Source organism: Alosa alosa, chromosome 16 (assembly GCF_017589495.1).
Source record: "Alosa alosa isolate M-15738 ecotype Scorff River chromosome 16, AALO_Geno_1.1, whole genome shotgun sequence".
Lineage (NCBI taxonomy): Eukaryota > Metazoa > Chordata > Actinopteri > Clupeiformes > Clupeidae > Alosa > Alosa alosa.
Genome location: NC_063204.1, coordinates 4,481,312 through 4,492,795, shown reverse-complemented (window position 1 = coordinate 4,492,795; position 11,484 = coordinate 4,481,312). Strand labels below are relative to the sequence as shown.

Below are 11,484 nucleotides of genomic sequence, written 5' to 3'. Positions count from 1 at the left end.
AAGGCTTTCCCCAGGAGGACAGGGTTACCTGGAGAGACACGGCAGACGAGAGGGATTAAACATGCTATGGACCCTTTCAACAATAAAAACAAAAACAAAGCTTGAACGTTCTATTTGGTTCCCAATCTACTTCCTCTGCATTAAGATAACATATGGAATGTTAAAAAGGAAGCCTTGTGGGGCCAACTATGATGCTGATAATGGAACTCTCTCGAAAGGGGCGTTTGCTTTTAGTTTAGAACGCCTGCAAAAATGTGGAGAATTCACCATTTCGGTTCCATCTTATCAAGAGTTAACATGGTAGCATGCATTGCAGGCCAGGTAGCTTTTATTTGACTTCCATTGTAGTTCGTTTTTATGAAGTCCTTTCAACCACATGCATGCACATGCACACTCCTACGCCCACACACACACACACACACACACCTTGAAAGCCCTGCACATATAATAAAGCCTTATTTAATTTCCTCTCATCCAGCCTCCGGGTTGATTACAGTGTGATGGTTTACAGTGTGGCCTAAATGAAAAGCCAGCGTTGTTTCCGTTTCAGGTGTCAGGTGTGTAGGAGCAGCCTGGCTACCAAGCAGGTGCCAACTAGGTGAACAGAGGGAGCTCTGGAACTCCTACAGTCAATTATTCATTCCATGAACAAACCATCTCAATGGAATGAATTAATTATACCACTGAGCACAGGTAAACAGTAGAGCAGAGCAGCGGTACGCAGTAGTTAGACTCTATGGTGTAATAGCAGCCATGCAGCTGTAGTTAGACTCTATGGTGTAATAGCAGCCATGCAGCGGTACGCTGTAGTTAGACTCTATGGTGTAATAACAGCCTTGCAGCGGTACGCAGTAGTTAGACTCTATGGTGTAATAGCAGCCATGCAGCGGTAGTTAGACTCTATGGTGTAATAGCAGCCATGCAGCGGTAGTTAGACTCTATGGTGTAATAGCAGCCATGCAGCTGTAGTTAGACTCTATGGTGTAACAGCAGCCATGCAGCGGTACGCTGTAGTTAGACTCTACGGTGTAATAACAGCCTTGCAGCAGTACGCAGTAGTTAGACTCTATGGTGTAATAGCAGCCATGCAGCGGTAGTTAGACTCTATGGTGTAATAGCAGCCATGCAGCGGTAGTTAGACTCTATGGTGTAATAGCAGCCATGCAGCGGTACGCTGTAGTTATGGGAAAGAGAAGTGATGGTGGCATGTAATGGGGCAAAGATGATGGAGACAACTGCGGCACAGTAGTGAGGAAAAAGCCATGAAAAGAACTTTGCTATTAACCAACTTCAGGAAGAGAGAAGAGCAGAAAGAGGAGCAGGAAAGAGAAGAAGAACACAGAGGAAAGAGAAGAGCAGAGAGGTGCTCTCTTTATACGGACATTAGTGTTGCACGGTGTAGCGATACTAAAAAGGTATCACGATGCCTTCACGCAAAAAAACGATACGAGTTCCGACGTTTTTAGAATCGATACTTTATTAAAATTAACGTTCTGTGTCTGCGTGAACTGCTGCTCTCACTGCTCCTTGCACGCATCTAGGCAAGTGGGCGTGTCAAGCAGGCAGCTCTGAGTGAGTGAGTGCGCAGCCAACGCCAACATACAGTAGTTCTTTGCCTAACCGGCCCCTCGGCCTTGTGGATAAAACAAAAGGTGAAGTGAAATCTGCTACTATTTCGGATACATCGCGAATAGTGAAGGTACACAGAGGCCCGTTTGTGAAATATGTTTCAAAGTCATTTAAAAGCAGTAGGCTACGCATGGAACTTAGCTAAACACCTCGCAGACATATCCCAACATTTTTGTTCAAAGAACGGCAGGTTAACGAATATGCTATAGAAAACACGACTACATGGTTAGTGCCAAGTTATTCTCTTCTGTTTTAGTCTAGCCTAAGTGAAACGAGTATAGTTCTCTGGGATTAAGCGAACCTTCCTTCATCAATGAATTTTGACGAGACATAACGAGCTGTAATCATTTTGACGAGACATAACGAGCTGTAATCATAGGGTGCTAACGTGATGAAAGCGCAATGTTCACGCCAGAATAACATTACCATAACTTGTAAACAATCTATTTCATGTTCGGTCAGTACTACTGGTAATATTTGTCATGGCATGTAGACTGCAATTTGTTCAATAAGTATTGCCCAAATGTAGGATAGGCTACCCGAAATGCGCCAATTAAAGCCCACAGCATATAATACCACCAAAGCGTGTTAATAATAGCGGCTTATTGTTACGTGGTAGCAAATCATGTTATCAAAGAAATAGACGTAGCCTAATGTAGGAATGCACACAGACATATTGCAACAGGTAATAGTGTAGGCCTATCTGACGAAGACCTGAGTGGTTGGAATGTACTTGTACACTGAGCGCAAAGAAGATCCTCACATGTTTCCCTTTGCAACTGTCAAAGAAATCCCATGAACACGGGAAGGCCTAGGGAAGCCTATACTGTACATCAGATGGCCTAAAGATTAGGCCCCTCTGCATAGCATTCAGTGATTTGCATGCAGTAATTTTAACACTGACCTTGATCTAGCCTAGTTTGGCTATTTAAAGCTACTTTATTGGCAAAACACAACGAATGTAAAATGAACTATAACAAAAATAAGGGACTTAATCACACAAAGTAGGCCTACTATTTTACTGACTATAAAAATAATAATTATGTAGGAAGTTTAGAACCCAGAATTGACCTGCACACTACAAAAAAGTGCAATCAATTCAACACAAATGACTCAATACACTTGGAGGTATGAGTCCTTTCTTTTCCAGATATCTTAGGATTTCGCCCGTAGTATCGTTTTCAGTATCGGTGCATCGCGGATATTTATGGCAGGTATCGTATCGAAGTCATAATTTTGGTATCGTGACCACACTAACGGACATGCACACGGCAGTTTCATCTGCTGATCCGCTCTGACCGTATACTTAAGTTTGAAGTAAACAGACTAAAAAAGACTAACGAAATCAACTCCGAGAACAGGCAGAGATTTTGCTTGTATCTCTGTATCCGTTTTTAATGTTGAGCATAAATGAGGCTTAAGAACAGAACAGAACATGAGGGTGTGATGGAGAGATAAGACTAAGAGGAGAAAGAAAGACAATGCATGAGAGGGAAAGAACAGAAGAGAGAGAGAGAGAGAGAGAGAGAACCGAAGAAAGACAGAAAGAAAGAAAGAAAGAAAGAAAGAGAGAGAGAGAACTTTGGGCTATATTGTAACTGACTAAAAAGCAGGGCGAGACCGATCTCGTCTCCTATCTCCTGGAGAATCGTTCCCTCTCACAGGCACATGACTGAGGCAGTCGTTAGGGAATTTTGCTCCCAGTCAGGGTCACATTTGCTTTTAATAACACCCCCCCCCCCAAATCTGCTGCCGTGAGGGAACTGCTATGGCGGGTAGCCACACAGAGAGCCACACATGGCACGTTATAAGAGGGCTTCCAGCGGGACGAGAGGAGGTCGGAAAGCCTGGCCTGAAAATCGCCTGAAAACAAACGTGACGTTTCCTGTGGGACCAGGAGGCGAAGAAAGCCCAAATGTAACCGAACCTTATAAGCCTGGAGAAAGAGAGAGAGAGGGAGAAAGAGAGAGAGAGAGAGAGAGAGAGAGAGAGGGAGAGAGAGAGGGAGGGAGGAAGAGTGAGAGAGAGAGAGAGAGAGGAAGAGAGAGAGAGAGAGAGAGAGAGAGAGAGAGAGAGAGAGAGATAGAGAGAGAGGGAGGGAGAGGACAGAAAAGCTGTTTTTCCCAACCTAGATTGTGAAACATGACTCATGGGTTCAGACAAAAGCACCAGCACTTAACAAATAAAGACAACTAGATTGATCTTTAACTGATCCTAGATATAAAGACTTAAAGAACCTTCTAGCAAAAAAACAAAAAGCAAGTAAAATGCCAGAACATGCACAGAAAAGGGCCCAATTAATCCTCCTCTCACAAAAAGCAGTATCTTAAAAAAACCATCAGCACATATTCCCACTCCAGCATATGGACGGAGAGGCAGTATTTGAGAAAGTTCTGTGTTCTCGTGTGTTATATTCCCACTCCAGCATATTGACGGAGAGGCAGTATTTTAGAAAGTTCTGTGTTCTCGTGTGTTATAATCACACCAGTATGCGAACAGTTCTGCCAACCAGCTGTTTCTTCAAGGCATCTTCCCGGCTACATATCACCACATCACAAGTCGAGTTAGGCTTTTGTTTTGGAACTTCTGGCTAATATTGTACCAACAGATTGTTAGAATTAGATACTGGCTCTAGATGTTTTGGTAACTTCAGCAAACAATCGATTTCATTTTTACATTTGAATTCAAATGTCTTCTTTTCTTTTTCTCTGCTCAGCCAGCCTCACAAAACATTTTGGTTTTTGGAAATAAAACGTTTGACGTGTTTGGCGTTTAACATGCAATACTGCAGAGCAACCAAACCCCATCTTGCTCTCGCAGAGGCAGCATCATAAACAGCAGAGCACATCATAGTGCAGCAGCATCATAAACAGCAGAGCACATCATAGTGCAGCAGCATCAAAAACAGTAGAGCACATCATAGTGCAGCAGCATCATAAACAGCAGAGCACATCATAGTGCAGCAGCATCATAAACAGTAGAGCACATCATAGTGCAGCAGCATCATAAACAGCAGAGCACATCATAGCCATGTGCAGCAGCATCATTAACAGCAGAGCACATCATAGCCATGTGCAGCAGCATCATTAACAGCAGAGCACATCATAGCCATGTGCAGCAGTCTCAGAGGCTGACTAGGTTGGCCAGGCCAGAAGGCAGCCCTGGAGTAGCGCTGTTCTGTGCTACAGTTGGGCGCTATGCTATTGCTATGCTATGCTAAGTTATGCGCTATGCTATGCTATGCTATGCTATGCTATGCTATGCTATGCTATGCTATGCTATGCTATGCTATGCTATGCTATGCTATGCTATGCTATGCTATGCTATGCTATGCTATGCTATGCTATGCTATGCTATGCTATGCTATGCTATGCTATGCTATGCTATGCTATGCTATGCTATGCTATGCTATGCTATGCTATGCTATGCTATGCTATGCTATGCTATGCTATGCTATGCTATGCTATGCTATGCTATGCTATGCTATGCTATGCTATGCTATGCTATGCTATGCTATGCTATGCTATGCTATGCTATGCTATGCTATGCTATGCTATGCTATGCTATGCTATGCTATGCTATGCTATGCTATGCTATGCTATGCTATGCTATGCTATGCTATGCTATGCTATGCTATGCTATGCTATGCTATGCTATGCTATGCTATGCTATGCTATGCTATGCTATGCTATGCTATGCTATGCTATGCTATGCTATGCTATGCTATGCTATGCTATGCTATGCTATGCTATGCTATGCTATGCTATGCTATGCTATGCTATGCTATGCTATGCTATGCTATGCTATGCTATGCTATGCTATGCTATGCTATGCTATGCTATGCTATGCTATGCTATGCTATGCTATGCTATGCTATGCTATGCTATGCTATGCTATGCTATGCTATGCTATGCTATGCTATGCTATGCTATGCTATGCTATGCTATGCTATGCTATGCTATGCTATGCTATGCTATGCTATGCTATGCTATGCTATGCTATGCTATGCTATGCTATGCTATGCTATGCTATGCTATGCTATGCTATGCTATGCTATGCTATGCTATGCTATGCTATGCTATGCTATGCTATGCTATGCTATGCTATGCTATGCTATGCTATGCTATGCTATGCTATGCTATGCTATGCTATGCTATGCTATGCTATGCTATGCTATGCTATGCTATGCTATGCTATGCTATGCTATGCTATGCTATGCTATGCTATTGTGCTAACAGGATGAAAACGCAATGTTCACGCTAGTATAACATTACCATAACTTGCAAATAAAACAAACTATTTAATATTTGGTCAGTACTACTGGTAATGTTTGTCACGGCATGTAGACTGCAATTTGTTCAATAATTATTTTTGCCCAGATGTAGGCTACCGGAAATGCGCTAATTAAAGCCCACAGCATACTACCACTGAAGCATGTTGGGTCCTGATAATTAGCGGCTCATTGTTACGTGGTAGCAAATAATCTTATCAAAGAAATAGATGTAATGTACACAGATATATTGCAACAGGTAATGGTGTAGGCCTATCTGACGAAGACCTGGTTGGAACGTCGTACTTGTACACTGGGGCAAAGAAGACTATCTTCACTTTTTCCCTTTTCCCATAGACACGGGAAATCCCATAAACACGGGAAGGCCTAGGGTAGCTTACATCAGATGGCCTAAAGATTAGGCCCCTCTGCATAGCATTCAGTGATTTGCATGCAGTAATTTCAACACTGACCTTGATCTAGCCTACTTTGGCTATTTAAAAGGTACTTTATTGCCAAAACACAACACAATGTAAATTAACTATAACAAACAATAAAGGACTTAAAGGAAAATTCCGGTATTTAGCACTTTGAGTCCCTTTTCTGGTTTGTTTTGGATGAACTAGAGTGGTGGACACCGAAATTTTGCCGATTGGTCCTGTCTCGACAAATCGCGGTGAGTATTCAAAGGCGATTCAAAACGAGTCAGAAAAGTCGAGACAGGGGGGCGCTGTGGCACAACAGGCTACAGCGCTCATACCATATACGGGTCCAAGTGCCCACGGGGACCCAGGTTCGAATCCGACCTGCGGTCATATCCCGGTCCCACCCCATCTCTCTCTCCCACTTACTTCCTGTCTCACTCTTCACGGTCCTATACGTATAAAGGCAAAAAAACACAAAAAAATATACTTAAAAAAGAAAAAAAAAAGAAAAGTCGAGACAGGACCAATCGTCAAAATTTCGGTGTCCACCACTCTAGTTCATCCAAAACATGCTAAATACCGGAATTTTCCTTTAATCACACACAAATTACTTTTTTACTGACTATAAAAAATAATAATTATGTAGGACGTTTAGAACCCAGAATTGACCTGCACACTACAAAAGTGCACCAAATTCAACACAAATGACTCAATACACTTGGAGGTCTGCGCCCTTTCTTTTCCAGATATTTTAGGATTTTGCCGTGGTATCGTTTCAGTATCGAGCATCGAGATATTTTTGGCAGGTATCGTATCAAAGTCATAATTTTGGTACGGTGACTGAAAGATTAAGGGTCTGGCCACGAATAACGTAATAGCCTAACTCGAGGGGCGGCACCAAGCACGCATTTGAAAATTTCACTTGCACGCAATTGGATAACACTATACGATCAATGTTAACTGACTGATTCCGGACCTCGACGCAATTGGATAACACTACGTCGGTCATCTGTTTAGCTCGCCTCTGGCCCGCCTATATCAGATTCACAGATATGATTGGTTCCCTGCGATGCAAGGGGCAAGTTACGTGCATTATTACTCGTTGCCAGAGTCTGAGCAAATGCTTCCACGAGAACTCTGGATTCCCAGGGTAACTGATAGATACATTGCCGAAGGATTAAAAATGTTAAATATACACTAAATGTTTTCTGATTAATTTTACATCAATGTACAAATTAAGACACAGCAAATGGTTTGGGTGGGCTAAATATTTGAAAAAAAAAAAAAAAAAAAAAAAGGTGGTACAGTGACCCAAAAAGCAGCTAGCGCAAGCTAACTTCGAATGAGAAAACCTTGATAATTCTGAAAGTTTGGCAAAAGAGGAATAACTATGCTAGCAAGTTTACAGCACATATAGGTGCAGGGCATAGCTTTATTCATTTTGGTATAATATATCATCTTTATTCCCCTGGTAGTCACTGTAGAACCATTCAGGGCAGCTCTTCTCCTGGCTCTATGTGCTCCTCAGAGCAGCTATGAGCTCCTCAGGGCAGCTCTTCTCCTGGCCCTGGGCTCTATGAGCTCCTCAGGGCAGCTCTTCTCCTGGCCCTGGGCTCTATGTGCTCCTCAGGGCAGCTATGTGATCCTCAGGGCAGCTATGTGATCCTCAGGGCAGCTATGTGCTCCTCAGAGCAGCTATGAGCTCCTCAGGGCAGCTATGTGATCCTCAGGGCAGCTATGAGCTCCTCAGAGCAGCTATGAGCTCCTCAGGGCAGCTATGTGATCCTCAGGGCAGCTATGAGCTCCTCAGGGCAGCTCTTCTCCTGGCCCTGGGCTCTATGAGCTCCTCAGGGCAGCTCTTCTCCTGGCCCTGGGCTCTATGAGCTCCTCAGGGCAGATCTTTTCCTGGCCCTAGGCTCTCACATTGGCAGCTATGTGTTGACTGGATGATTTACTGCACTTCTGAGATCAATGCGTTCACACTCACTCACACACACAAAAGAAACACAGAGACACAGACAGGCAGTCAGACAGAGAGGGAGGGGGGGCAGGGAGAGAGGGGGAGAAATTCAGAGAGAGACTGCGGACGAGTAAGAGAGAGAAAAGAAGACTGAGTGAGTGAGTGAGTGAGTAAGTGAAAGAATGAGCGAGGAAGTGTGAGGAGTGTAGAGAGAAAGGTATAGCTTATGTTATGTGTGATAGCTTATGTTTAGCTATGTGTGATATTCAGACTTAATTGAATCACTTGTGTTAGTTTAGCTATGTGTGATATTCAGACTTAATTGAATCACTTGTGTTAGTTTAGCTATGTGTGATATTCAGACTTAATTGAATCACTTGTGTTAGTTTAGCTATGTGTGATATTCAGACTTAATTGAATCACTTGTGTTAGTTTAGCTATGTGTGATATTCAGACTTGTGAAGCCAGCCATGAGCTTGGCATAGGCAATCCAACATGGCATAGCAGTACATAGTTAATGTCAGTGCAGCACCGCAGTGGGGAAGAGAACCAAGAGCAGAAAAAGAAAAGGTCCTGTTATGGCTCCAGATCCTAGATCCCTCTAGAACCTTCTACCATTTGGTGATCCTAGACCCCTCTAGAACCTTCTGCCATTTGGTGATCCTAGACCCCTCTAGAACCTCCTGCCATTTGGTGATCCTAGACCCCTCTAGAACCTTCTGCCATTTGGTGATCCTAGACCCCTTGACTGGCGCTTGACTTCCAATTCAATCTTTCTCTCCAGACTCGTATTTCATTATCTTCCAGTGTGTTAAGGGGTCAGCACTGGTCTTCCAGTGTGTTACGAGGTCAGCACTGGTCTTCCAGTGTGTTACGGGGTCAGCACTGGTCAACACTGGTCTTCCAGTGTGTTAAGGGGTCAGCACTGGTCAACACTGGTCTTCCAGTGTGTTACAGGGTCAGCACTGGTGGGGAAAAGCTCAAACATGTCTGAGTAATCAGCTAGACATAAATTACTAAGACTATTGGGGTGGTATCCGACAAGGAATTGTGATTTCATGGCATAGGCAATCCAACATGGCATAGCAGTACATAGTTAATGTCAGTGCAGCACCGCAGTGGGGAAGAGAACCAAGAGCAGAAAAAAAAAAGGTCCTGTTATGTCCACTGGGCATTCCGTCCCATTCCGTGACGCGAGTTTAACAAGCATGTCCGAACTGGACCAGAGACTCCCACCGCTTCAGCTGGCCTTCCTGCCTACAGCCTCACCTTTCACCGCTCATACAGAGGGACATAACTAGAACCGCATACACAGAGGGACATAACTAGAACCGCTCAGACAGAGGGACACAACTAGAACCCAGTGTTTCCCATACATTGACTAATCTGTGGCGGGGCGCCACGAAATAAAAATCAGCTGCCACAGATGAATATTCTATGTTTAATTTAATTTAAATTAAATATAAGGTCAAATCCTTGTATTGTCATTGAGCTTTTTACGCACGCAGCCTTTCCTTGCCCCGCCCCGCTCTCTCTCGTAGCCCGCTGCCACTCCTCTGCATGTGCATTTAACAAAACATTCACAATTGTTGAAGGATTGTTGTTGCCACATAGAAGCATTGCATAGAAGACGTCTGGCTAAATTGCTATTAAATCCGCTTAGCATCATTGACCATGCTGCGCCAAATTTGTTCAAAACTGCTGCATTGAAGTGAACTCTGCTAAGGTCTTATCACACCATAGTAGGCTACATTGAAGAGACTAAACTAAGTTAAGTTATGAAATCAAGCAGTATCTCAAAGCTAACGTTAGAATACTGTTTGGATGTCGAATTTAGCATGCTTAGCCTACTTACAGCTGCTTGTCAATTTCGTTGAAGGGCTCATTTTATTGACTCTGACACTGAGTGTTTGCAAAATCCCGATGTAAATGGAAAAGTGTTTTCCAAATTTCAAAAGTGCTTGTCCCAAGGAGAAGTACGAACCTTTATTTTAACTATGTAGAAAACGTTATGAATTGCATCCACACATCAGCAGCCTTTCAACTGTGTTACAATTGCAAGGGTTCCCTCAAACGTCTTAAAGTGACAGGCACCCAATTAGACCTATACACTACCAAGACGATCTTCATCCCCCCCCCGTTGTCAAAGTCAGCTACCGCCACAAATTGAATCTGTGGGAAACACTGAGAACCAATCACCCAGAGGGACATAACTACAGTAGAACCAATCACATAGAGGGACATAACTAGAACCGCTCACACAGAGGGACATAACTACAGTAGAACCAATCACACAGAGGGACATAACTAGAACCAATCACACAGAGGGACATAACTAGAACCGACACAGATGCTGCCTCAGAGCTGTCCAAAAGTATCAATTAGTTCTGCCTTGTTCTCTGACAACTGCGGGTCAATCAGGTCGGAATGGACATGGGGAGCACACAATGCAACAGGGAGGCAAAGCTCGGACACTTCTATGAGGTCATTCTTTAGAAAATCATCTGCTGCATTTCAGTTCAACAGCAAAATTTGAATAAAATATGGATGCATAAGCAGCACTTCTCTTTCTCACACACAAACAGAAACTTACATTTGCTACAGCTGTTGCTGGAGGAGGAAGAGGAAGAGCAGTCGGTGAGGAAGAAGCCACACACCTGGCCAGTCTGACGGAAGGCAGGTGGCGCAGACAGGAACGTCTCCCTGGACACACCAACAACATGACCATTCAGCATGAACCGGTTTTCCAAACAAATAACAAACACATAGGCATACAGATACACAGCCACAAAGATCTCACAAACATAATGACATACAGATACAGCCACAAAGATCTCACACAAACATAATGACATACAGATACACAGCCACAAAGATCTCACACAAACATAATGACATCTGAATTGATACAAGACAATGAACGGTGTTCCTTCCTTAGTGTAGGTCTAAACTGTAATAGGAGACAGCTTTGAAAACAGATATCCCCTGTATGTTAATATGATCTGATCTAATATTCTACATTAAGAGATCTGCATCTGAAGAACTGACAATGCAAAGTAAGCTTCTGCATTCAGTAGCGATGCTTTGACCAGGAAGGAAGCGCTGTTCTGAATCACCCTCATGCATCAGATAGGGAGCCCAATGTGTGGTCAGAGGTGACATGCCACGAGGACAGAAAACAAAACCAAACTAAGGTTTTG

General features: G+C 43.4%; 1 protein-coding gene across 1 annotated transcript in view; it reads right to left on the bottom strand.

Annotated features, from left to right (window-relative positions):
* The window catches only part of LOC125309278 (zinc finger CCHC domain-containing protein 2-like), a gene marked incomplete in the record, with an annotated part of 52,962 nt that overhangs the window by 11,141 nt on the left and 30,337 nt on the right, over positions 1-11,484 (bottom strand). The window contains 2 exon segments of the mRNA XM_048266077.1: positions 1-28; positions 10,878-10,987. Coding sequence (XP_048122034.1) covers positions 1-28; positions 10,878-10,987 — 138 coding nt within the window.